We start from the raw sequence: 26,609 nt of genomic DNA on the forward strand, positions 1-26,609 counted from the left end.
ATGCGGATACAGACAGACACACTACTGAAATTGATCTGTGGCCTTTGAACATTATAAAAGGATGGATTAGATTTGTATTGTAGTCAGACAGTTATTTGATTTTACAACCTTCATCTATATCAGATTAGGCTCATCCAGCTAGCATCCTGAATGGCGGCCAATGTCTTTAATGTTTTTAAAATCTTAGAAATGCTGTCAAGTGATTTCCTCCATTCTAATAATGGGAATATTACTGTAAGTGTAAAGTTCAATGTCTAAAAGAAAAGTGGATTTTCCAACTAGACCTGGCCAGCCAGTCTATTGACAAAAGCCATGTCCTTCATCAAAGGTTACGTCCTTGCCCATTATAGAAAGTCTATATTTGGCATCTTTTTTTTTTTAGGCCGCCCGGGCAACCTTTCCTTTCCCCGAATGTTTTCGCTCACCTTAATCCCGTGGCTGAGAGTGCGTCAAAACAAAGCCAGCGGCCCTTTATCACTTGTGACATCTGACATTAGGCCAGCAGACTTCAGGCTTTGGCCTGCGGCGGATCCTCAAGCAGGATTTCACACGCACGGCCCGCTTTCCAAGTAAAAGGAGGACTAGGGTGTCGGTGGGGGGGTTAAAAAAAACAGGAACAGCAAGGACGGAGCAGTTCTGAGGGTTTCGGGGGGCGGGCACTCAAACCATGGTGCTCTTCTTCTCCCCAAAGTCTGCACGCGAGGGCTCGTGGTAGGTAGCGATCATGTTGGCGGCGGCGGCGGCGTCCCAGCGCGCCACCGGGGCCGGGGAGCTCTGCATGACCACCAGGCGGATGGGCGACTGGGTGGGCTGCGGGTCGGGAGCGTACTCCTTGGTGGGGTCCTTGCCGCGACAGTCGTACATGATGCAGGAGATCAGGAAAACCAAGAGTAGGATGACATAGCTGGCGATCAAAATGCACAGGTTGAGGGTGACCGGGTCGATCTCTTGGTAGTTCTCCAGAAAGCCCATGACGTGTGCCGCTTGGAGTGGAGGGGGTGGGTGGGGTGGTGGTGGTGGTGGTTCAAAGCCGCTTGGGGGTCGCTGAAGCCGTGCCGCCGGGGGCCTCCGGCCGTCCCGCCGCCTCCATCTTCTGCTCGGCGACTCCGGATGGGCTGGTTGGCGTTATTACATTCGCTGGTGACTCGGCGAGGGATTGTGGTTTATGTGGTGGCCCTGGCTGCGGTTGCGCGGGTGTGCGCGGGCGTGCGGCGTAATCTTAATCTCGATTGTGAGCGGGGATTGGCGGCAGCGGCCATCTGGCTAAATTCCGGCTCAGGAAAAGGGCGGGGAGATACGGAGGGAGATGCGCCTCCAAGTTGGCGCAGGTGAAATGGCCTTGAGGCTATTGGCCAATAGAGGGCAGCAATGAACAGAGGAATTGTTGACGATGCAAAGGTCAGCGACCTTTCCGCTCTCTCTTTTCACTCTCCTCATTTTCCTCTTCTTCCACTTATGGCTTCTTTTCGTTGGAGTTTTATTTATTAAAGGGACAGTACATATTAATGAACACACCCTTTTGTTCCTCTTGCATTTTGTTTCCCACGTCCTTTTCCTCTCTCCATCATATTCTCCTCCTAGGTGGGCCTTCCAGAGACAAACATTTGTGGCGGATGTGATTGTTTGGGAGGCCTCCACCCCGGCTGGCTTTACCCGAGCGACCGGTCTCTTGGTCTATCTGCTACGTCCATCTGGCGCGACAAGGCGAGCGGTGCCAGCCAGTCCGGAGCAAAAACGCCCGCCCGTCAAGAACAGGAAGTGCGGCGACTTTGTTGTTCCTTCCAAAGTCTGCCAGACATCTGGGGACGGAAAAAAAAACATGGCACATGATGACAAAGGTAACAATGCGGGTGATCAAATGTGACACCCGCAAGCTTAGTCTATTTTTCCCATCTATTTTTCTGAATATATTTTCCCTTTTCCATCTGTTTACCCATCTATTTTCCATTACCCAGCTATTTTCCATCTGTTTTCCCTTTTCCACCTATTCCCCATCTATTTTCCCCTTTCCACCTATTTCCTATCCGTTTTTCCCTTTTCCACCTATTTTCCTATCCGTTTTCCCTTTGCCACCGATTCCCCATCCCCCATTTGTTTTCCCATTTTGCCTCATTCTCCTCTTTCTGTTTTCCCTTTTGCTCAGTGGGTGTTCCATAAAATCTGCAAGTCGCACACTCTTGAAAGGGGTGCGCATTGTTGTGTGGCTCAGGGAGGATTATGGTCACCCGCCCGCCCGACATGGGTCCACCTTCCTGGTGCGTCAGCGGCCAGACGTTCCATGAGGTCAGCCGAGTGGCGCTTGTGTAACACCGTGCGTACTTGCCACTTCTGCCCCGACCAAAACAAAGCCTCCCGAGTAGAAAAAGGCCCGTCTGGTGGTAACTTGACACGTGTGATTTGTGTCTCTTTCAAACACGCTGCTGCATCTTCTTAAGACTTCCCGGATGCTTATTTTAAACGCCATGCTACTCACAGTATATCACATTTAGTTCGTTTAAGAGGGTTGCCTATTAACGGATGAGAAACTCATTTCAATTCAAAGCAGAAGGTTGAAAAGAGTCCCACGGTTAGACGTCTATGGTGGTCAATGGCACTGCAAGAGTTAAGGGAGTTGCAAACAAACCCGGCGGAGCTCCTCGGAGCCGTCTTGCGACATCTCGCCTTGCGTAACAACTTCACTTTTTGACTCTGGGTGCAACTAGCCACATTTTTCTTCATTTATGACAATTCGAGAAGAGGGGGGGGGGTCTTCGTAGTAGGAAAGGGCGCACTGGGGATTCTTTGGCGTCCATCATCTCCGAGCATTCCCCATGACGTATGACGCACGGGGGCCGGGGGTGGCTTTTACGACGTCCCGCCGGAGGGCCGGCTCCTCCCTCAAAGACACGGGGAGAAGAATGATGTCACTTCCCGGGGGTCTTTGAGTTTCGACATCAAAGAGGCAATTTTCGTAGTTTTGAAAGCACGGTGGGGACGTTTCAGGACCCGACCGACGGCTTCGTGCGTCACTCGCCGGGGCGCCATGTGGCGCCCACATGGAAATGGTCAATCCGAAACAGCCGTGAGAAGGAAGAGAGGAAGTGGAAGAGCAATGCAAGATGTTGTTGGCTCGGATGCACATGTTGGCACCCAATGCGAAATAGCTTTGATCAATTGTTTCAACATGAACGTGAACTAAATGTGGTTTTATGAACTAAACCAAAACAAATGATCAGATGAAAAATAAATATCACATCTAAAAGGGGCGGAGACTGAGGGAGGAGAGGCTCCGCCCAAAAAGGCAGTCACTTGTGCTCACGCTTGATAAAAAATAATTTTGCTGCTGCACCTCATTCGGATTTTAGCTACTCCCTGGTGGGGGCTACACATAGGAAGTATCTGAATGTGACACACACACACATATACACACAGATATATACACACATAAACACACACACACTCACACAGTCGCTGGGTTTGGCTCACCTTCACGTTAGCTAGCCACTGACGCCACTTCCTTCCCGGGCGTGTGAAGGTTGTGGACGGCGTGGAGGAGGTCCGCTTCCTTCAAACATCCTGCAAAAGCGCAGCTCTCAGACACACCAGGCGTCCAATCTTTATGGTTGGGATGGACGGACTGGCAGCAGCAGCAGCATTCAAATATTTCACTTTCTAGGCCTTGAGTTAGAATTGGACATATTTAGTAGTATATTGACATTTGAGATGGAAATGAGAATGTAAACACTTCAATTGTTGATATTAAGAAATATGCAAAAGATGAATAAACAATGAGTTTTTGAAATAAGTATCACATTTGATTTTAATGAAGCAGAAAAAAACTAAACTAATCATTTTTTTTCCAGTTGTGCAGCAACAAAACAAATTTAAATTATGTATTTCACATAAATAAAGCGAAAAAACAGAGTATTTTAAGAGTGATTTGTTGTTACTTTTGTTGAAAATAGTCTGTACTATATCAATTTTTTGTATTATAACTTATGGATCATCTTGTAATGTTGGCCTATCAAAATATTTAATACATGTTTATTTTTTGTTACCCGATTTTGATCCTTTTGACGTAATTTGGCCCGATTTTTGATCAATTCCATTGGGACGTCCCCACTAAATATCATTTAATCATTTAAATCAAAATATTTTGGAAGAACTGAGTAGTAATCATCCCCAAATGAAACACATTGATGTATATTAGAAGATGAAATTATAAATCATATGATAAATAGCTGGCGATTGTTCCACTTGTGGAAATTTTGCGGGGTGAAAAAGGCTGTGGTACGTGCGATTTGGATGTTGTCGTGGGGGTGTTGGTGGTGGTGTCCCCTTTGACGCAAGACAGGCGTTGAGTTGTCGTATCGGGTATCGCGCCGACGCATAGCAACGCAAATGCTGGCTAAAAATAAACTTCCGCGTCCCCACTATTTCCAAGAGCCGCACAACTTTCTTCTTCCTGCCGTATTTACGTCGCAATGGACGGAAAGACAAACTAAATTTCCTCCAAAAAAGTGTCGCTTTTTTCAGAAACGTCAAATGTGTGACTGAAAAATGGAGTGAAAATGTCACTAACAGACAGAAATGGACAAACTGATACATTTACTGGAAATATCCTACAAAATAAACAAATGTTATGTTAAAATAAGGCATTACATACACAGAAATTGAGGAAAATAATTCAAAAAAAATGACTAAAAATATCTGCTACAACTTTTTGAGAGATTGACAACATTTCCCAACAAATGTAACAAGAATTTTGTAGAAATTGACCCAAAAAAATCTCACTGAAATTAGACGATACCTTCAGAAAACTTTTCCCACATATTTACTGAAAGATGAAGTAAATTGACCAAAAATTGCACTCGGTAAAATACAGCCCAAATAACCAAAAAGCACAAATACCAAAAAAAAATTGACCAAAACATTTGTAGATGTCAGAGTAGAAAGTGACCAAAACAGATAAACCTCCAATTTTGACAAAAAAACTATCAATTTTATTTTTTTACTGGAAATTAACCCACATTCTTTTGCCTAATTTGCTTTTACCAAGTAACCAACTATATTGAACATTTTAACAGATTCAGTGATTATGTTTGAGTCAAGCTGCCAACCACTAGCAAGATGGTGGCGAACTGACAAGGCGGCCATGTTGCTAGTGGCAACGTTGTCTATTTTGATCATTAAAATCAAAGATTTTGGGGGCTTTTTTTTGTCAATGCAAAAATATTTTAAAGAAGATATTTCATGGTTATTGAGTGCCACAGTGGTCCAATCTATTTGGACTGGGTCTGCCAGCTCTTCTGTCGCCATTAAATATGATTTCTATATAATTGGACTTAAAGCTAGCATACAGTACATTTTCTTATACATGTTCCTACTCTTGAGTCCTAATAAGAGACATATGGACAGTGAAGGACTTCTTTTCCAATGGATGTTGTCAAGGGAAGGAAGGAAGCCCACCCTGGCCGTTTTTCCCGTGGTCCCGAAACCAGTCCCCGAGATCAAGGTGGTCTTCACGTAAAAAGTCTCCTCTGATGGGCCACCAAGGTGGTCTGGCTCTCGCGCCGGCGCTCCTTTTTGCGCCCCAGCCGGACCTTCCAGCAGACGGCGCTGGCCGCCAGCAGCGCCAGACCGGCCGATAACAGGACCAATCCCAAGTAGGAGATGGTGGAGCCGTGCGAGTTGAAGCCGTACGCCACCGCCGTCACCACCACGCCGGCGATCAGGACCACCACGCCGAAGGGCACCGTGCAACGGTAGCACGACAGCTCGGCTCCGCCCGTGGCCGCCGCCAGTTGGACTTCGTTGACCAGAGGGACGTCCACCACCACCACCGTGGCGGCGGGGCGCTGGCTCTTCTCCGGGGCGCTCTTCATGGCGTCGGGGGCGCCGTCTCCCTGCATGGCGCGCTCCCGCCGCTCCTCAAACGGGGCCCCCTGCCTACGTTTGACAACGAACAGGCGGCTATTTTAGTTCCGTCCATATTTTTCTCCAATTTGCGTCCATGCAAAAGCATAAATTAGCTGCTTTAAAGCGACGGATGGTCCTCCCGCACACCGACGCCGGCACGACGTGTCCTAGCGGTCGTAAAACGTCAAGACGTCGGAGTCCCAGCGGTGCACGCGCCAAGAGAGAAAGTGGACGAAGCGGACCTGGAAAGCTTCCAGGAGCCCCCCTAATAAACAATGAGCGGACTCCCGCAGATGTTTGTTGTCAGAATTCCCAGGGAGGCGTCGGCGGCGAACCCGCGTAACCCCCGGCGCATTCCGGGCCGCCTCCCGACTCGGGGCGGATGACGCAGGAGCCGGCGGCCCAGCACGAGCTGAGACATTCCCTGGAGAGCGCCGGGATGACATTACGCGCCGCTCGGACCCAATATTGCAAAACGCCTTTGCCGAAATAGCGCACATGGTTGCCATTTAGCGCTTTCCCAACGCACCAGCGTTTATTTTCTTATGCTTTCATTATTTGCGGTGTTGGACCCCTTTGCATATTTTGGCTCCCCGTAGCCATTCCGACACCCGCCCGCGTGCTATCGGCCGCTACTTTACCCATAGCGAGTTCAAAAAATATATATACATAGTCATACCTGGCAACCTCAGCCAATTGATCCCCTTATTAATGATAGCAATTCTTATTATTGGGCGATAATAAACCATCCAAACACAACACGGCTCATATTTTTTTTCACAAAAGGGCACATGTAAAAGTCTAAAATGTTCTCAGACGATCCGAATTAGAGCCGAAATGGGTAAAACGAGATCGCTTTTACAAAAAAACGTACTTAAAAAAAAATCCAAAAATAAAAAAGTTGTTATACACAATTTGAAATGATCAAAAAAATTGTATGAGTTCTATGTCAGTTGTGGCTTAGAGAAAGAATTGTGGTGGTTTTTCCACTATGGGATCACACAAGCTAAATGGCGCAGTGACTTTGTTGTAGTATTTAATTTTTGAATTTGGTTTATTTTAAGGTTTGGTTTAGAGAATGACTACTTTAGGGTTTAATTTTTAAATATGAAGAGATAAACAGTAGAATTTTTGTATTGGAGACATTTGTAGAAGCTACACTGACACTAAAAATTGGATTTTTAATATTTGAGGGACTATATTTTGACATTTTGACCAAAGATTGGTCTAGTGGTACGAAAACTAATGACAAAATTAGAAAACTAATGACCCAACTTGTCCGAAACTGTCATTTTTAACTTTTGAAATAGTATTTCTGTCTCCTATTTTTGAATGGTTTCAATTATTATTAGAGATATTTTTATTATTTGGGTAACAATATTTTTCCATGACCAATTTTAACAAGACACTCCATTCACAGTTTCTCACCGTCCCGTAAAATTCAAGCAACCGGTTAAAAAATAACGCTAACTGACGCTAAAAATCAAAAATAAATATATTTTGAGTCACAATTTGCTTTCATATTCAAAGTAAAATATTTATGGTCAGTAACACTGACCACTTCAAATGAATTGGACGTCTATCGCTGTCAAAGGCAGGCTATAAATCTCACCTGGGGGTGGAAATCCATGCCTGCCGTTGAGACTCAATCCCTGCGCTGCATTTAACTGGTTTAGGTGGGCGAAAAGTTTAGGGAAAAGCCCTTTTGGTGGTCTGAGTGGAAGTTGAAGCTGCAAGCCGTCACCGCGCGTCCGCCGAAACGCTCACTGAGCTCAAACTGACGTCATCGACGCGCTTCCATTGACGACACGGCGCATGTGTTAAGTCAAGCGAGCTAGATTGCTATCGCTAGTTTCCTGTGAGGTATTACACATTAAGAGCACGACAGGTATATTTGTTTGTTTTCAGTTAGCAAGAGGTAGTGGTTTAATTTAGGTCAAATAATAATAAAGATGTTTAAAAATAATGTTCAGAATAAGTCAGAAATTATTCAATTTTTTAGTGATACTTTTTACATGTTTTCAGGTTTTAATTATATTTTATTATTATTATTATTATATATTTAAAAATATGAAACCATAAACTGCAAAACAATTATAAAGGCAAATTAAAATAGGTGTGGCCGTGGGAATTGTATTGTTTTATTTACAGTCCCCTAAGGGTTCAACCAAGTACGTCTTTTATTTTGAAGGTTGCTTGCGGAAACCAAAGGCTTGAATTTGCAAGCTAGCGTCTTTCGGCTGTCATGTCTTCGCTGCGTTTTAATGACGGCGACTTCCAGGCCGCCTGGAAGGAGCTCGACGAGCCGCAACTGGACGGAGGATGGCAACTCTTCACCGAAACCATGGGTGTCCAAATTTACAGACTTTTCGACAAGGTTTGCTCGCTACTCAAGCAACGTTAGCTCAGTTTTCACATCATTCCCGGTAGTCAAGTGTGTCAACATACCCAGTTATAAATAATACGCCCTATTTCAAATGGACTTCTCGGGAAAGACAAAAAAAATGATTGCGGGGGGGCGTATTCTATACACAAAATGTATTATGTAAAATGTGTTTTCTTGTTTTTTCCTGAAATCCATTTTGTAAGTCAATGGCTAACATCGAGGATGAATGACAGAGTAGAGTTGGCTTCAAAAAAAAGGCTATTTTGACATTAAACGGTATTTTTTTTATATTATACAAACTATAATAACACTCAAACTAAATTGGGTCGGATTGAATGTTTTTTTTCATCAATTCTCTACATCAATTTGATTGACAGCGAAAGGGCAAAGGTCAACAGGAACCACATTGCACTTAATGTGCAAACGTCTCTATCGGTCAATGGCAGCCAATGACATTTATTTGCAGGAAACGGGCCTTTACGAGTACAAAGTGTGGGGTTCACTTAACGAGTGCCAGGCGGAAATGTGTGCCGACGTCTACATGGATCTGACGTACCGCAAGCGCTGGGATTCGTACGTTAAAGGTAACGCCCGGTCGGGTCACGTTGCCCCATTCGAGCCGTTTTTAAATTCCAAGGGTGACCTTATCTTTGTGTTCACGCGCATGCATTTGCAGAAAGCAGCAGGTAAGAAGGGACTAGTTGATCTCTAGGAAGGGCAAGTTAGTTGCTTGTAGATGCAAATGTGGCCTTTTTTTTCCTGGCTGGATGTGATTGTTGTCATTGTGGAAAGTCAATGTGGAAAGTTTAATATGCATCAATTAGTTTGGATAAATCAATTGTGTCTATTGGAAGATTTTACTCCATTAATGTCAATGTGGATTTATTTCCATTTTTATTGGAGGGGATATTCTCTTTACTTTTTTGTATTTTGTATTTAATTTTTTTTCTGTAAATGTATTACAATTTGAGTTGTAAATTACAATTATGAGTAGCAGGCCCCATTTTGGACAATAAAACTGAGCACAATAGCCAAAATGACATAAATACAAGCTAAAATGAATGAAAATACAAAAATTAAGTTGAAATATTAAAAAAAAAAGCTAAATCAGAACAAAAAACTTTTTTTCGCTGTGCCTTGTCAGAACTGACGGAAAGAGAGATTGACGGGCGGGCGGCCATCTACTGGGAGGTCAAGTACCCCTTCCCCCTGTCCAACCGAGACGTATCCTCCCGCCACCCCCGAGATTCCTCCTCTGTTACCATCCCGCCGTCTTCCTTGACAATTTTTCATCCGCAGTATCTGTACGTCAGGGAGCAACGCGTGCTAGACGTGGACGACCGCAAAATATGGGTGATCCTAGCCAGGAGCTGGCCCGAGGCGGCCTACCCCGAGAAAAACGGCATCCTGAGGGTCCAAGACTACAAGCAGACGGTGGCCATGGAGGCCGACGGCCAGACGGGAACCAGAGGTCTGGCTTTGACCGTAACGTAGCCCCGCCTACTACGTCTTGACAAGTACTTGTCTTTCTCTTTGTAGTTTTCATGAACTATTTTGACAACCCTGGGGGGATGATACCCACCTGGCTGGTCAACTGGGCGGCCAAGGTGAGAGAGGGCGGGTCAGGGAGTTATAATGAATCTGCACATCTACTGCCGTCAATATTAGCTGAGGATTTTTAGTGGCAAGAGCTTTTAAAGCAAAACAGAAAGATTTGAGAAAATTCCCATAGGCCAACTTAGGGATTTGAATGAGGTGTTTTTGTTTTGTAATTATTCCAGCATATTCTTCTGATTAATGATTCAATTTAAATGTTTTGCCTTGGAACAGAGCGGCGTTCCGGGCTTCCTGACGGACATGAAAAAGGCCTGCGCCGACTACCCGCTCTATTGTCAGAAAAAATGAACGTGATTCAGATGAGAAAACTCCTATCTTGGACGCGATTGGCTGACCGCCTATCGACCTGCTGACTTTTATTATCCAAACACACACTCCAGTGGTTTGTGAAATGTAGGCCTTTTATGGAAGGCTTTATCATCTCAACTCAATCAACTCTAATGACGAATGCAATGTACTTGATTGTCTTTTTTTATCTATCCTAATCTGTAATCTGTTATATATTTTAATATTTACACCCTGTTATTCTTTCCTGTCATTCTACACATCAATGCTGTAATATGCTCGATCTTAAAATGTTAATATATAATTAAATGTAGCAAACACTATGATATAAAAAATACCGAAAGAAAATCATTGAGTAAACAATGACTTAAAGTTTTTTGCAACTTGTTGACCTCCAAAGGCAACAACAATAGAAATTAGTCTTGAGGTCAAACATAACGGCACAATAGATGTACTTTCCTATCAAACAATTGTAAATAAAGCCAACATGTTATCCCAATTGTAATTAATGTAATATTCTTACCTTGATCTCTTGGAAAAGATGCTTTTTAGACGAAGTGGAGGTCGAACAAACAAACATTGAAGCAAGTCCACAGTGTATGATGAGATACATCTGGGTGTCACGTGATCGGACAAAATGAGCATCCGCCGCTTTGGCTGGTCAGCGACACCTAGCGGCGACGGCGAGGACGCTTCCACCACCTCCACCGGGGGGACAGAGCCAAACTTATTAAAAGACACCTTGAATGTATTTTTTGGGCACTTTTTGGCTGACTGAATGGTGTCATCAGAGTTGGTTACACCCACGGCAACAATGGCGTCTCTCATGTATATTTTCGAGTGGCCTCTACCACTGGACAGTGAGTTTGCCACCTGCGTCCGTCAGTGGTCGCAATGGCGGTCAGCTGAACGCCACCCAAAAATAACAGCGCTAATTGCCGCGTGTTTATTTCTGCAGAGGGGAGAAGCGCTTAAGTGTTTTTAGCAGCTTGTTTGGAATAATTAAGCTCTTTTACGATAAAACAGTCGGGCTAACATCATGCCTGTTTCTGTATGAACTAAACTATTCCTTCTGGCACATTTCCAAAAGAAAGAGAAGCTTAATGACTTTTATAATGTTTCTCATGATGGTTTAGATGATTTATTTTTCTGTAACTATGATAAAAAGAACATGGAACAAAAAACCTCTCCAGGGTCCGCCGTTGCGTCGGATGACAACGGGAGGGGGGGGCGGAGCTCGACCAGTCCGTATTGACCAATCACGAGACAAAAAGGGGCGCGGGTTAAAGGACGTCACTTTCGGCCGTGTGCAGAAGCGAGTCGTCGGCGTCCGTCATGACGCTGCTGTCCTGACTGTCGTCCGCCTCGGCGGCGGCTGAAAGGCAATCGAGTGGGCTCAGATGATGCGGTTGCCGTGACGACGAGGTGACATGGCGCATTGGTACATACCTTCGTCCTCCGGTAGGTATCTTTTGTCGATGGCATCTTTGATCTGGTTGTTGGCCCCTTTGGGGTCCAGATCCATGGCCCAGCTGAAGTTCATCAAAGCCAGGTGAGTCTGTCCTAGTTTCTTGTACACCTGATGGAATGGGTCCCCGTCAGTGAGCGGCGGGGAGGGGGGGGGTTCCCCCAAAAAGACGGGGCAAAGCCTCACCTTGCCGATGAGGAAATAAACCAGTGACTCTTTGGGGACAATCTGTTTCAACTCCTCCAGTTCTTGTAGAGCTGCCTGCACACACAACACAAAAACATTTTAGGACAGGTGTCAAAGTGGTGGCCCGGGGCCCATATCTGGCCCGCCTCATCATATTGAGCGGCCCGAGAAAGTAAATCATGAGTGCTGACTTTCTGTTTTAAAATGATAGATGTGTATTAAATGCCCTGATTTGACCCCTTTTAAATCAATAATTGTAATTTTTAAATACCTTTTTTTCTGTATTTTTAGTTCAAAAATCATTTAGTAAAATCTATATATTAAAAAAAGCTCAAATAAACATTGTTTTGGATCTATAAAAAAACGGAATATTCAGGCCTTTTAATCCATTTATATACAAAAAAAATCTAAATATTATACCTAAAATGGTACATCTGTTTAACAAATGATTTGAACTGACCTTATATTTGTCATTGGCAAAAAGGATGGAGGCTCTGTGGAACTTGCAGAGAGGATTCTTGGGGTCGATCCCGATGGCTTTGTTCAACGTCTCCAGAGCCGCGTCTGATTTCTTCAAGGCGTGCTGCACCTGCCGGGGGGCGGAGCCAAGCGTTTTTCCCAGTACTGTGACACACCCCACTGCCGCCACCATGGACTTACCACGCCGATGTGGCAGAGCAAGACGGAGCTCTGCGGGTTAATGCCTAGCGCTTTCCTGAAGTGGATTTCGGCCAAGTTGAACTTCTCCTGCTTGAAGTAGATCATTCCCAAGCCGTACCAGGCATTGTAGTGTCTGTTGCTGACTCGGATGGCGTTACGGAAACACGCCAGGCCTCGCTCCAGCTCCTCCGTCATCACAAACTCGTGGCCCAGTAGCGTGTAGGCGTAAGCGAAGCTGGGGTCCACCTCCGCCGCAAACACACACACAAAAGCTGCCTGTTACGCACTTGTCGGATTTTGTCATTTCTTACCCAGGCATTTTTCATCAAAATGGTTGTGTATTTTTTTTCTGGCTCACCTGGATGGCTCTCTGAAAGAACTTAATGGCAATGTCGTGTTCCCTCTGCAGGCTGAAACAGTTTCCCGCGACGCACCAGGCCTACACAGACGTAAGACGTTAGCTTGAGGGTCGACGGATCGGCGATGATGATGATAACAATGGCGACCGGACCTCGGGGCAGTTTTTGTCCATGTCAGTCAGGTCCTTGGACAAGGCAGACAGCGCCACTTCCTTCTGCAAGTGCCACAAAGTGGTGGAGTAGATCTCCATGCCTTCTACTCGGTACGACTCCATCCGCCGCACCTCGCTGAACAGACGCTCTGCCTGGAGAAGGAAAAAAAAAAACTTTTGGGGTCGGGAATAAAAAAATAAACATTTATGTATATAAAAAAATCCTGAATCATTTTATTGACCCACTTAAAAGAAAAATATTCTTATTATTTTATAAAAAGGGAAAAAAAAGATATTTTTGGTATGTGTATTTATTTACATTGAGAGGAAAAGAGTTAATATTGTTTTATTTATGTTTCTATTTTTATACTTCATTAGTTTTGAATAAAAAAAATGTAGCAATAAGAACCTAAATATTTGTCTAAGATTTCAAAAGATGTTTATTTTTTAGAAAGTTAAAACTATACTTCTTGTGTTTTTCATTTAAAAAAAAGTAAATGGATTTGAATGAATCAAAATTATCCTTTTTTAATGCTAAAAAATACACAATAGGAAAAAACAGATTTTTTTAACACAAAAATGACACTATTATTTTGTAACCTCACCTGCGTGTACTCGGCCAGTTCAAAGTAGGCCCGCCCCACGTGGGTGAGGACCCATCCCGTGTTGTAGTGCTGCGGCGGCAAAGCGCTGAGGATGGCCACGGCTTCGCGGCAGTTATACGAGCAGAGCGCCTGGTAGCCGCGACCCAGCTCCCGCAGCAACGCCAGCACGCCGTCTGCGCGAAAACCAGGCTTCAACTGGCCGCCCCCTTCGATTGGCCGGTTGACGTCGGCAGAAGGTTACCTGCCGCCGCCCTCTGGTGCTGCGGCACCTTGGCGTCGGGAAGACCGAGGGCCGGGTCCAGTCGCAGGATGTCCAGGCTCTCGTTAAGGTTGGCGCTGTTGGGCGTCTTGCTGGATTTACATTTGGTTTTCCTGTTGGGGATCTTGGGGGGGAACTTCATCTTTAGCTTCTTGCTGTTCTCCTAACAAAACAAAAAAAAATTGAAAAAAATCAGCAAGTACTTTCTGGGAATAGCTTAGGTTATGGTGTCAAAGTGGCGGCCTGGGGGCCAAATCTGGTCCGCCGCATCATTTTGTGCGGTCCGGGATGTTTATTAAATTTCCTGATTTTTCCCCCTTTTAAATCATTAATTGAAATTTCTTGAATGCATTTTTTCTGTTTTTGGTTCAAAAATCATTTTGTAAAATATAAAAATATTTTAAAAAGCTACAATAAACATTGTATTGGATCTATAAAAAAAACCTGAATATTCAGGGCATTTAATCCAGTTCTTTTTATCCATCTATATTAAAACATAATCTAAGTATTATATCTAAAATAGCCCGGCCCACATAAAATCGAGTTGACGTTAATTCGGCCTGCAAAACCAACCCAAGTCTGACACCCTTGCCTTAGGTGCATTGTGGGAAATGTGATGTCAGACGTGCGTTACCTTGGCAGTGGAGCTGGCGCTGGTGAAGAGTCGGGAGCTTCTTCTGGGCTGGACGTTGGGTGGCGCCGACATGCTTGGACTCAACACCTGAGGAGAACCGCTGAGACGCAAAACAAGATGGCGTTGACTCATTGACTGCCCAAAAAAAAAAAATTCCACTGCGACAGCTAGGAACAAACTTAATACATATTGCACAATATGTACAGATCATGCAAAGCGAGCAAATTAATCCAAAAAAATCATGCCATCATTTGGTGATGAAACGATATGAAAAATGGCTACCTAGCGTGAGGTGCCGATGTCTGTGAAGTGTTAAAGGGGATAGGCAAAACATCGCGGCTGTTGCCGCTCTGACTGAACACCGACTTGGACTGTCCCATCCTGGACACGGCCTGGAAAATAATTCATGGCGTTAATGGCGGACTGTGCGGCGGATGCTTTTGGGGGCGGGGGGCGTGGTCTAACCTTTTTATTGGAGGCCACCGATTGCGTTTCCATGCCGGACGAAAAGTTCTGCAGATACGTGGGGTCACCGGGACTCGGCTCCAGAGGCAAAATGCCGAAACTGCGCAAAGAGACACGTGCTTGACGGAACCACATAACACTGGCCCTCACCTGGGTAAAAATATATTGACTGTAAATTATTCTTTAGAATTGGAGTCAATTTGATTACAAATATTTGAAAGTGGAAAACATTTTTGAAAGACTTTTTGTTGTTGTTTTTCTAGCACTCTTATTATCTTTGAAATCAACTCAAATGATACATTTGCAAACATCTGCTTTTACTTTGAAAAACATATCCAGAATTTGTCAACGATAATGACAAAGCCTATGTCCGATTATTATTATTATTATTATAAAATTAATGTTTCTTGATGCGTCATTTTGGATTAGAATGCACAATTCCAGCTAAATATTTTTGCCCAGCTTAATAGAACTTATAATGAATATATCAGCCGATGAGTTCATTTTTATTTAGTGATCAAATGACGTGAAAAATGGCAAAAACGAGTTATTCTTTGCAAAGAAAAATTAAAAGCAGCCGTACCTGGGTGTGAGCGGACTGAGCGAACTGGGTCCACCCAATAAACTCCTCCCACTCTTAGGCTTGTTCTGTTTGGCCAATAAGGAGCCAGTGGTTGCCAGGGAAACGGGGTTGCCTAAGAGGGAGCCGCCTTCGGGGGTGATGAGCGACGAGTCGATGTAGGAAAGCGTCAAATCCGATGTCTGCTTCCCATTGGACGATTCTAAATTCAGACGATTTAACTCCTGTGGGGGAAAAAGACCTGCTTGAGTCTTTTTAAAGATACTTTGAGGACGTAAAAATAAACGCTGGCGAACATTACCAGGGTGTGCTGTGGCGTCTCCATGAAGGCGGTGTCCAAACGATTGGGTTGTGTCGGCGCGGCGCTCACGGAGGGGGGCGTCGGGGCTACTGAACCATGCTGTAACGAGGACAACCTGAACACCTGATCGGCGTCTGCTTTGTCACCTGCCAAAGTCAAAACCAGTCAGTAATGTACGACTACTACGCCAAATTTGGTTGCGGTACCTAGTAGACAAAGGTTCTGGAAAGGCGACCATAGGAAGGGATTCAGTGACAAACTCTTCCGGAAACACTCGGCGCCTTTGGTGGCGCGATCCGTTTTGCTGTTCACAAAAAAAGACAGACGTGAGGTTGAGACGGGTCGCCGTGGCGCCGCCGACCAATCGCTCACCAATAAATGTGTCCGAGTAGCGAGAGCGTAAAGGACGCCGAGTCTCCAAACTCGTTAACCAGGTCGTCTTGGCTCTTCTGTTTGTTGAGGACGCCGCCGATCAGGACCTGCTCGCCTTCGGCCAACCTGCCGGGCAAGAAACGATGACGTGGCACCATCGGCTCTATAACCCGACCGGCGGCCATTTTGCATTCTTACTTGCTGAGCTCCACGCAACATTTGGCCAACAGGAATCGCACCTGCGGCGTAGACGAGCTGTGCGCCTTGAGCAGCCGGTACGCCTTGTAAGCTTTGCCCGAGCGGTAGTAGCACGTCGCCAAAAGGTACAGCGCCTCCTCTGACCTCACTGCCGCAGACAACGGATACGGGTTCGACGTTACGTCAACCGGTTCGCGCCGAAGTCGCCAACGTTACCTTCGGCGTAGAGACGCTCGGCCAGGAAAACGGCGTCCAGGTAGGCGTAGTGGTTGAGTGCTTGCCACACGGCGGCCTGGACACACAAAAAATACCATGTCATTTTCAGTCACCCGAATGGACACCCAGTCCATTTAGAAAAAATGAATGATCATTTTTTAAAGCAAAATGTGTAACAAAATGTATGCCATCTATTCTTACAGTAGAGTTTGATGCGAGTCTGTACATGGGTTTGAAAAAAATCTGAATTAAACTGTGCTTTGGTTGCTGTTCTTGAAAGGTTTTTGGTCTGGTTTGCTCCAATTGGACCAAAGACCAAAGTCTTTTCAAGTCAAATCCTAAAAAGTCACATCCTCAATCCAATTCTGACCAATTAGTAGCCCTTCTATTTAACGATATGGTCTATTTTGACATACCGGTGCTTTGTCTTTTTTAGTGACTAAGCATCATTGGTCTTGTTTTGGTCTAGCAAATCGTCCAGCAAGTGAAAAGTGCAAGTTTTTCGTCGCCATTTCCATTTGCCACCCATTTTAAAAGGTATTAGCCCACTGACTGATTGAAGCTATTGTTCACATCTCCGAAATTTGGGGCGCACATGTTGTTTTTTTCATGTAGTTGGCGTTCTAGCGTCATTGGTAGGGCGACAGCAGGGACGTAAACCGGGCCGACTACTCCTTGGGTACTCGGCTTAGCGAAAGGGTAGACGTCGTCAAAAGGTGGTCAATGTGGCAGCTAGCCTTTACGCTTGACCTCTGTGACCTTCCGTAAGAGTTGAATTTACTAGACAAATGCCAGCAAGCTGCTACAAGGGAGGCCCGTGCGGCCCGAGAAGGCGCCTCCGTCCCCGGACTGGAGCGGCCGCCGAGGCCGGGACGCGGAAGAGCTACGGGGGGAGGGCTTCGATGGCGTCTAGGGGCTCCAGAGGAGCTTTGATTCTTACCTGGACGGGTTCTTGCAACACCGTCATTCCGTCGCCGTCGCTTCTTTTTCTCCTTTTCTCTCCTGTTCACCTCAGGCTCCAGCAGGATTTGAACATTCCGACCGTTAGCGGCCGAAGTCAGCCGGAAAATGCCGAGCGCGAGCGGCCGGAAGACAGGAAATCAGCGGAATGGGAAGGGAAATTGTTATCGCTCTCTAGCGGCTCCACGAGAAATGACAGTCGCTCTCAACCTTAAATAGTAGCATATAAACAAATGTCGTTCAACTTAACTTTACACTTATTTGAGGTCTTTACCTTTCTTTATGTCCAAGCTTTGTTTCACTTTATTTCATATTTATTTAAATTTCAACTTATTTCAACATGTAAACAAAATAAAATATTCATTTCTCTTATCCATACATGGGTTGCCTGGAGTCTATTTATAACAAATGAATTATAATAAATACATTTTATGAAATCTACACAAAACATGCTGTAAGAAATGAAATTATAATGTCAATAAACAAAAACATTTTGTAGCATTTAATGGTAAGCCAATATTATTTATTTATTTCCACATTCAGTAATAGTTCAAAAAGTATTCATTTTAACAAAACTAAATGAAAATATAAATAAGACAAAAAATAGAGTAGAAAATTAGTAAATGTTTGATTAAATACTGGCATAATGCTGGGCATTTTTAAATTTTGTTTGTGAAAAATTGACAAACAACTACCGGACTACAAAAGGACCACCTGACATTTGCACACATCAATCTTGTGAGCACATCTCTGATGTTGTGTTGTTGTGTAACAAAAAGCTGGTTCCCCAACCAATTTGGTTCTATTAGAACAACTTGCAGGCCAAAACGCTGGAAAGGAACCCAAGCGGGTCACAACGAGTAGAGCTTCAGCTGTTCCTCCATGTCGCCCTCCGTCACGTCGCCCAGAGCTTCGGAGTTCTCCCTCAGGAGCATGAAAATGGCTGCCAACTGCTCCTGTTGCACCCTGGGAGGACAACATGATGGATGGATGGATGGATGGATGGATGGATGGATGGACACAAACATGGCAGATGGATGGACAGATGATGGAAGGATTAAAAAGTGGTCACATGATTTTTTTTTAATGTAATTCATTGCCTGCCGTTGACAGCGACTGACATTCCATTCATTTTGGATTGGACACCCTTTGTTTAGCATGCAAAGTCATCTTTTGATTGAAAATATTTTGCTTTTTCTACTTTTCTACTGGTTTATGATAGCGTGACATTTTCTTTTGCAAGTCAACATTAAAAAAAAATCATGGCGTTTCTTTCGCCGAATCGTCTTCCATTTGGTTTTTGCTCAGTTCCGGATTAGCTGAAAGGTGGAAGAAAAAAAAAAAAGAAAGAAAGTGAAACCTCACCACAGAATGACATTCATGAGGACAAGCACCATGTAAAAAAAAATCCTTCCTGATACCATAAAGGATAAAAGGGCAATATTTACTGTTTTACCCTTTAGTAGAAAAAGTTGGGAATAAATAAAAATACAAAAATATATTAAATAAGTTAGAATGCTTACTCTTTTCCCCCCCATTTCATTTTTAAAGAATAGAAAAAAATGAATGAATGAATTTAAAAAATTTCAAAAAATGGCAGCCGTGAGTGACTTAGCGCCACCTCAACAACGCAAGTAAGTTTGTTGACGTTCTGACCTTTGCTCCTCCTCCAGTTCGTCCTTACTCATCAGCTTGACCATCTTGTTGGCTTTCTTCCCGGGCGTGAATGTGACTTTTTCGTCTTCCGCCGCCGCGCCTGCAACGTAAGCGGGACATATCCCGGTAGGGCATCGTGACAGCGCCGTCCATCACGCCAATCTCCTAATAGAATTACAGCCGCCTAAATCTTTGTCCTGACAGGATGAGCTCAAAGGTTTTCTGGGAACGCACAAAGACACGTGCTGCTAAGCTGCATTCGAGCGGCAGATGGCACTTCTGCTCATAAACACGCCAACGGAAAGCCCAAATACATTGTCTTCCTCACAATTGCCTCCATTTTACGCAAAAATATTGAGTGGAACGCTGGGAATGGGAGAGTTTTTACCGTTTAGTTCCAGTTCCGCTTGTCGGTCTGCTGCTGGTTCCGCCTGGTGGGATCTTGGGGACGGCCCAAGAGCCGTTTCACCCAAAAGTGGTTCAGCCAGGACTTGTAGGACCCCGTCACGTTCTGGTTCTAACTGGACGACGGATTCTCGTTCTGAGACTGCTTTTAGAGAAGTTTCTGGAAGCACCCGTGCTACTGAACCAGGTTCATCAACTGCTGTGACCACTTCTACTTTGACTTCTTTGGAGGGTTCTGCCTCTGGGGTTTTTTCCAGTACTGCTTCATTGGGGGATTCGGAATCACCATCCAGATGCTGACTTGATTTTGTGTGAGATTCTGGTTGAGCAAACACTTCTGGTTTGGTTACAAAGGACAGTTCTGCAATCGAAACTCGGTCCAGTACAGCTTTGACGGTGGATTTGGAGACCTGTTCCAGAGAACAACAGGATTCTATGGCAGAATCTGGTTGAGTAACTGTTCCCGGAAGAGGGACAGTTTCTGGTGTAGAAAGAGGTTCTTGTTTAAGCTTAGTTTCTTGCACTGGGTTTGATGATAAAGGTGTCTCGGGTACAGGTTCTGGCTGACGGACAGTTTCTGGTGTTGAAAGAGGTTCAAGCTTAGGTTTAGTTTCTTGGACTGGATTTGGTGCTAAAAGTGTCTCAAGTACAGGTTCCGGATGAAGAACAGTTTTTGGCTGAGGGACAGTTTCTGTCTGAGGGACAGTTTCTGTCTGAGGGACAGTTTCTGTCTGAGGGACAGTTTCTGTCTGAGGGACAGTTTCTGTCTGAGGGACAGTTTCTGTCTGAGGGACAGTTTCTGTCTGAGGGACAGTTTCTGTCTGAGGGACAGTTTCTGTCTGAGGGACAGTTTCTGTCTGAGGGACAGTTTCTGTCTGAGGGACAGTTTCTGTCTGAGGGACAGTTTCTGGCTGAGGGACAGTTTCTGGCTGAGGGACAGTTTCTGGCTGAGGGACAGTTTCTGTCTGAGGGACAGTTTCTGGCTGAGGGACAGTTTCTGGCTGAAGGACAGTTTCTGGCTGAAGGACAGTTTCTGGCTGAAGGACAGTTTCTGGCTGAAGGACAGTTTCTGGCTGAAGGACAGTTTCTGGCTGAAGGACAGTATCTGGCTGAAGGACAGTATCTGGCTGAAGGACAGTATCTGGCTGAAGGACAGTATCTGGCTGAAGGACAGTTTCTGGCGTTGACTGAGGTTCTATTTGAGGCTTAATTTCTTGCACTGGATTTGGATCTAAAAGTGTTTCAAGTAGAGGTTCTAGCTGAGGGACGGTTTCCAATGTTAAATGCTGGTCAAGCTGAGGGTTAGTTTCTAGTACTGGATCTGGGACAGTAGTTCCCTGCCCTGAAGTTAATGCTGAAACTGCCTCAGAGACAAACTCAACTGGCACATGTTCTGAAGCTATGGGGTCCGGCTCTGCTTCTAAAAGGAGTTGCGGAACCGAAACCTGCTCCTGAAAAGACGTCGATGCTGGGACGGGGTCAAGGGGGTCGTCTTCTGACTGGGATTCTTGAACATGTTTTGGAACTTTTCCGGATACAGCTTCTGATTCCGGGGCAACCTAAGGAAGATCAAATGTCAAATTCAGTCACGAAGCGGGAGTGAATGATCATGACTCTGAGCCATTAAACGATACGTTTTAAGAATGCATCCAAATGTGGTAAGCACCAACTCTCGCATCCTGTCACTTGCAGGTTCGCTTTTTGACAAGCTGCCAGCGCCTGCTGCTGACACATGAACACACACGGGACTTCTTCCACATACGAAGAGTGAAAACACCTCAGTCACGTTGCTTCAAACCCACCCTCACTCCGTTATAATTTGACCTAAGATCAGAACACCTGTTGAAGATTTCGGTCACACTATTGATTACAAGTAACATTCATACAACAACATTAAGAATGCAATTATAAATGTGTTTGTTTTTTTTCTATTTAGGGCTCCATTTTTTTCCATTTCAAATCTCTATCCCATGTTATCCTCTACTTTGAAGAAAGAATAAATTTAAAAAAACACCTGTTGTCATCACAACTCGATCAAGTGGACGCAATGAAAGATTTAGAATCGGGTTTTAACTTCTAAAGTGAATTAACCCAGATAACGTTGAAGGCATATCAAACGACGGCAATGGCGTCCTCCTAACGTGCAGTTAATTAACGTGATTTGAATGTTGTAAAGACGGAACATTTTCATAAGAAAGTGACGAGAAGACAGACAACCTGAGGCTCAGCCGTCGAACGTCTGGACGAAGGCTGCTCGTCCGCGACGGTGTACGGGACTGAGGGGCCAGCCGCCGGGGTCCCAACGACCGGGGAGTCGGTCTGCTTGTTCCTGCGGCGGAAGAGAACGGCGGCGGCCACCAGCAGTGCGAGCGCGGTGACCGCGACGACGCTCGGTTCCACCTGAAGCTCCATGTCAGCCGAGAAAATGCAGTGACGACGAGTCAAACTTTATACTCCTCCGTCAAGTGTCCGGAAACGCCATTTTACAAACATCCGGCTGGGTTTCAAAATAATGGCGTATCCAAATGTCCCGCATCCGGGAAACCAAAACATTACGCAGCGAAATAAAAAGAAATGCGTAAAAACCCAAAACAGTTACACTCCAATTGTTTTACTCCTGAATTTTACTACTCATGGTTCTCCATACCAGAGAAGAAATGTGCCATAAATTGATTTTGAAGTCCATGGCAAGCAGACAATATCACGTACCATGATTCAATTTACAAAATATTTTATTGGGCAACACAAATGATTATTGACAAGGCACATGTGTTTACTAGCAGAAGTTTAAACATCTTCGCTGAAGGAACGTATTGACTACAGTTTAAAAACAAAACAAACAAAAAAACTGTCATCGCGACGAGCTCCTCTCTTTACTGAGGCAGTCGTCGTGCCCGCGGGCGTCCCCGTTGGGCGCCGAACCACACGTACGCCTCTTCTTCCTACGGTGGGAGGCCGCATCCCCTTCTGAGCACGATTCAGCCTGTAAGGGGAGACAAAATGAGTCAATAGCTGTAGCATTTAGCTAACTCATAGAAAACAATTGACAAAGCTATTCACTCTACTTATTAAATCCACAAAAGCCACATTATTGCCATACTATTACAGTCACTCAAGTTTGCGAGCCAGCGTGTGCGTCACATACGTCGGAGTCTGAGTCGGAGGAGCTGGACGACGATGAGGACGAGTCGCTAGAACTGTCGGACGCGATTCCCGTAGACTCCTGCAGGTCCACTCGGTCTGCCAGCGCCGCCAAATCGGGTCTCTCCTGCTTCAAAACCCTACAACAAATGCACACACGCACGTTAAACGCACGTTTTAGCCGCCACGCCGCCGCCATTGGCTTCGTACCTGTACCACTTGCGGGATAGTTTGGGGCGTCCTCGGACTGTTTTGTGCCAAACGATGGGGAAGTTGGTGGTGCTGGCAAAATTTTGTGTGACGGCGATGGTGGTGTCCAGGTTGAGCACCACGTGCCACCAGCCGCCTGTTACCGTAACAACGGACGAAAAGTTAATTGGTTATCCGTTTGCGATATCTCGCGGGTGAGGGGATTTCTACTGACCGGGCACAAAGACGGTCTCCCCGGGTTTTTGGAGTATCTCCAGCGGTCGGAACTCCGTGGGCCACCCGGGCTGCTGCGTCCGGGGGTACACCACGTTGAACCAGGTGATGGCCTCGTCCTGCTGATTGCCGCCGTCGTCTCGCGTCACCTTGATGAGGTCTCGTGGAGTGTTGGTGGGGAAAAGGCACCACCTCTTGTGGCCTTGCACCAGAGCGTTCCAGGCGCTGGTGCCCAGTGGGTCGATATGGATGCCCGTACCCGAGCGAGCGGGACCCATCACAAACCACCTGGAGACCCGTGGGGGAAAAAAAAGTCATGTTATGTCACACAGTGACGGCCCGGCGCCACCTGGAGGCGATTCACTGACCTGTAAGGCGGCCGTCGCTTCTCCCCGGCGAACTGGAAGAGGTCATCGGTGAAGAAGAGCGGCACCTCGTAGTCCTGCAGCAGTTTTCGCCGCTTGGCGTGCTCGCCGTAGCTGCTGTCGAAGATGTAGAGCGGGCTGTCGTCGCGAGTGCCCTCCAGGTACTCCACGTAGTATTTCATCTTCATCTTGACCGAGTAGCCGTCGTTGTCCTCGCCGCATTTGAACTTCTGGTTGCGGTACTTGCGTTTCAGGCGCTCCAGGGTCCATTTTTGCTGGGCGGGCCACGACTCCTGACAGCGGAGGAGAACGACGGGCTTGTAGGGCCTTTCGAAGCGCTCGATGAACTCTTCGGGGCTCGTGCGCACTGCGTCCACGCGTTCCACGTTGTCCTGTAGCGATAAAAGCAGATTTTCTACTGATTATGAATGTGCAATAGTTCATGGGCTTGAATGGCTGTTAATTTTTAATCACATAGTGCATCAAATTTAGCTATTCTTGCTCTGCTTTGATGCAATTGGTTGATTGGGAATCACATGATTTGAGGTGCTGTAGCCATTGAAAAGGCTAAAAAGTGACCTTTTTTAACTTTCACACAAACGTGACCGTTCAGAAATATGAAAATTCAGTGCCATATCTCGGGAAACATTTTTCTTCATTAACAATTAAGTTGCAATTGAATGAATGTTCATTTATCTTGTGTCGTCACGTTGAGAATATTCTCGAAAGAGTGCCGACGTGATTCGTTAGCCACACTGCTACCTAGCATTAGCTTACCCCGACTGGCCACATTACCTTGACAGAGCTGTGCGACACGTTAAATGTATCATGATACGCGTGTTTTATCCAGTCTAAGGAGTCCTTCAACTCTGGCCTGGCACTGCGTTTGGCCTCTTTAATCCTCTTCTTGCTCTTGTGGTTCATTCCTTCCGTTTCGTTCCCGTCGATATTTAAGATAACAAGGAGCTAACACTTGTGCACTCAATTCGTTTCACAGCCGAATCGGTAGACACCTGGCCAACTGTTTCCTCGATTAAGACGTCGAAACATGTCAAACACAATACCGTCGCAACTCCAAAGATGATTCTTATGACACTGAGGAGTACGTTTCACGTGTCTGCATGGCGTTGGGGGAAGCTTGTTGTGTTAGCCGGTGGGTGAGGTACACAAAACTCTTTCGCAAACCCTGGCCATGATTGGTCATCCCCCTTAACGCCTATTGGCCAATACGCAATGGACCGCAAGATGGTCCCGCCCATAAAAATAGCCACTATTTTTGATTGGCTGTTAGTTTTTCTTCCACCAGAAACGGAAGAGAAACGAATTACACTGATGGAAACTGTCGGTTTATTCAATATGTGTTCGTATTTTGAGAAGATATGAACGACACAAAAGATGAAATCTCCACGGTGGGTCTCAGAGTGTTCACCTTTGAAGAAAAAAACAAGACGCACGAGTCGTTACGCGTGTCCATACCTGAGGTAAGGGGCTCGGAGGAGTCAAAACAAAAGGCAGAGGATCCCCCAAATTCAACTAACTTTCCGGGGGAAACAAAAGACAACAGATACATTCTACATGCGTTGCGTAAATATTAGAAAGCTCGCATTTTGTGCATACTCCATACGCGATTTTGTCGTATTATTTCAAAATATCCCATATTTTTTGTGTCATTGAACGCAGCTACACACGCTGACAAAACCGTCGAAAAATGTGTAAATATACGACTTTTATCTGATCAATTTTTTTTATACGTGTCATTTGTTAAAGTTGTCCATGACAGATAACCAATTTTTGGCTGGTCACATTTTAAAAATAAAAACATCCTAACTAAAAATGTAGCAACCCTGGCTAATGTCATCTTATTTACTTTGCGACATTGTGTCCACATGAGTGATGAAAGAATGCTGCTCTTCCCTTTTTTGTTTTTTCTTCAGGTCCTAGATGCGCATCACGGCATGCACGTGTGGCCCTGCGCGGTGGTGTTGGCTCAATACATATGGAACAGAAGAACTCACCTGAAGGGCAAGACAGTGTTGGAGGTGATGCTGGCAGAGGCGCGCTGACTCTTCCCAATACCATCAATTCGATAACGCCTTTTGCTCCCGCAGCTGGGCGCAGGTGTGGCTCTGCCGGGCGTGCTGGCATCCCGCTGCGGCGCCAAGGTCATCCTGAGCGACGACGCCGACGCGCCGGCGTGCGTACGCAACTGCAGACAAAGCTGTGAGGCCAACGGGATACACGACGTGGAGGTGGTGCCTCTCACCTGGGGGGAAATCTCCCCGCACTTGCTGCGGCTTCCGCGCCTCCACCTGATTTTGGCGTCTGACGTTTTCTACGAGCCCGATGGTAACCGGCAGGCGCGTCCTCGCAATGATTTCTGCTTCAAGGAAGGGGAAAGTTGCACTTGCTCCTCACCACAATGTGCTCTAGATTTTGAAGATATCCTGGTCACTGTTGCTTTTCTTCTGCGAAAAAATCCAGATGCAGAATTTTGGGTGACGTACCAAGAACGAAGGTGCGTTTGAAATATTTCCTGAAAATGTATGAATAGTATGATAATATTTAAGTTGTTTGTTGCCATTGATGGAGATTTCAAGCACTAACAAAAACACATGTATTTGCTTATGTGTTAGCGGCGATTGGAGCATAGAGGTGCTGCTGCACAGATGGAAGCTGGCCTGCATGGACGTAGACTTGGAATCATTTGACGCCAACAAATCGGAGTTGGCGGGCTCCACTCTTCCCGGCAACCACGTCATTCAAATGATGATCATAACGCTGGCAAAGGAGGCATAAAAAAATCACGTACCTTTTCTTCGCCAGTTTGCCATTGGAAATTGCCATTGGAATTTGCCATTTGGACTGGACAATCTAGAAGGATGAGAAGTTCCTGGACTCCGTGTTCTATTTCAGATGGGATAGATGGGAATGTCAATTAAAGATAGAATGTAAATTCACTTTTGCTGAATAAACATTGACACTTGATGTTTCTTTAATTTGTCTTCAGTAGCTCATGAA

General features: G+C 45.4%; 6 protein-coding genes across 11 annotated transcripts; 2 read left to right on the forward strand and 4 right to left on the reverse strand.

Moving 5' to 3' along the window:
- Window positions 1-3,929: 3,929 nt before the first annotated feature.
- Window positions 3,930-10,821, reverse strand: tmem100a (transmembrane protein 100a). Its single transcript, XM_077734675.1, has 2 exons — window positions 10,710-10,821; window positions 3,930-5,928 (listed from the first exon to the last, which is right to left on the reverse strand). The coding sequence occupies exon 2, from the start codon at window positions 5,889-5,891 to the stop codon at window positions 5,502-5,504; it is 390 nt and encodes a 129-aa protein (XP_077590801.1). The 5' UTR covers window positions 5,892-5,928; window positions 10,710-10,821; the 3' UTR covers window positions 3,930-5,501.
- On the forward strand, window positions 8,105-10,552 carry pctp (phosphatidylcholine transfer protein). The gene is made up of 6 exons (XM_077734588.1): window positions 8,105-8,275; window positions 8,751-8,868; window positions 9,429-9,508; window positions 9,584-9,755; window positions 9,824-9,891; window positions 10,115-10,552. The coding sequence occupies exons 1-6, from the start codon at window positions 8,144-8,146 to the stop codon at window positions 10,187-10,189; spliced, it is 645 nt and encodes a 214-aa protein (XP_077590714.1). The 5' UTR covers window positions 8,105-8,143; the 3' UTR covers window positions 10,190-10,552.
- Window positions 10,822-11,290: 469 nt separating the features above from the next.
- On the reverse strand, window positions 11,291-17,770 carry cdc27 (cell division cycle 27). Of its 2 annotated transcripts, XM_077735195.1 has the most exons (19): window positions 17,582-17,770; window positions 16,642-16,717; window positions 16,426-16,573; window positions 16,228-16,353; window positions 16,062-16,159; window positions 15,856-16,001; window positions 15,558-15,778; window positions 14,975-15,074; window positions 14,792-14,901; window positions 14,510-14,609; window positions 13,858-14,038; window positions 13,617-13,789; window positions 13,012-13,164; window positions 12,859-12,939; window positions 12,501-12,746; window positions 12,301-12,429; window positions 11,841-11,915; window positions 11,636-11,765; window positions 11,291-11,561 (listed from the first exon to the last, which is right to left on the reverse strand). In XM_077735195.1, exons 1-19 carry the CDS (start codon window positions 17,606-17,608, stop codon window positions 11,470-11,472), a joined length of 2,412 nt encoding a protein of 803 aa, XP_077591321.1. In that variant the 5' UTR covers window positions 17,609-17,770; the 3' UTR covers window positions 11,291-11,469. The 2 variants fall into 2 exon arrangements, with proteins under 2 accessions (XP_077591321.1, XP_077591322.1); XM_077735196.1 differs by lacking the exons at window positions 15,856-16,001; window positions 16,062-16,159; window positions 16,228-16,353; ... (1 more) ...; window positions 16,642-16,717; window positions 17,582-17,770 and having other exon boundaries at window positions 14,975-15,124; window positions 15,558-15,703.
- A 332-nt stretch (window positions 17,771-18,102) lies between these two features.
- Window positions 18,103-22,143, reverse strand: LOC144208969 (uncharacterized). 5 transcript variants are annotated; one of them, XM_077735087.1, is made up of 5 exons: window positions 21,880-22,143; window positions 20,351-21,221; window positions 19,646-20,314; window positions 19,258-19,357; window positions 18,103-18,567 (listed from the first exon to the last, which is right to left on the reverse strand). In XM_077735087.1, exons 1-5 carry the CDS (start codon window positions 22,072-22,074, stop codon window positions 18,453-18,455), a joined length of 1,950 nt encoding a protein of 649 aa, XP_077591213.1. In that variant the 5' UTR covers window positions 22,075-22,143; the 3' UTR covers window positions 18,103-18,452. The 5 variants fall into 5 exon arrangements, 3 of the variants coding, with proteins under 3 accessions (XP_077591213.1, XP_077591212.1, XP_077591214.1); XM_077735086.1 differs by having other exon boundaries at window positions 19,646-21,221; XR_013328955.1 differs by having other exon boundaries at window positions 18,510-18,567; window positions 19,258-19,479; window positions 19,646-21,221.
- A 233-nt stretch (window positions 22,144-22,376) lies between these two features.
- jmjd6 (jumonji domain containing 6, arginine demethylase and lysine hydroxylase) lies at window positions 22,377-24,790 on the reverse strand. The gene is made up of 6 exons (XM_077735089.1): window positions 24,387-24,790; window positions 23,595-23,983; window positions 23,228-23,514; window positions 23,014-23,149; window positions 22,808-22,943; window positions 22,377-22,645 (listed from the first exon to the last, which is right to left on the reverse strand). The coding sequence occupies exons 1-6, from the start codon at window positions 24,513-24,515 to the stop codon at window positions 22,514-22,516; spliced, it is 1,209 nt and encodes a 402-aa protein (XP_077591215.1). The 5' UTR covers window positions 24,516-24,790; the 3' UTR covers window positions 22,377-22,513.
- Window positions 24,788-26,576, forward strand: mettl23 (methyltransferase 23, arginine). The gene is made up of 5 exons (XM_077735094.1): window positions 24,788-25,072; window positions 25,526-25,630; window positions 25,700-25,937; window positions 26,022-26,106; window positions 26,225-26,576. Exons 1-5 carry the CDS (start codon window positions 24,971-24,973, stop codon window positions 26,385-26,387), a joined length of 693 nt encoding a protein of 230 aa, XP_077591220.1. The 5' UTR covers window positions 24,788-24,970; the 3' UTR covers window positions 26,388-26,576.
- The last annotated feature ends 33 nt before the right edge of the window (window positions 26,577-26,609 follow it).

The sequence above is a fragment of the Stigmatopora nigra genome, chromosome 15, assembly GCF_051989575.1.
Source record: "Stigmatopora nigra isolate UIUO_SnigA chromosome 15, RoL_Snig_1.1, whole genome shotgun sequence".
Lineage (NCBI taxonomy): Eukaryota > Metazoa > Chordata > Actinopteri > Syngnathiformes > Syngnathidae > Stigmatopora > Stigmatopora nigra.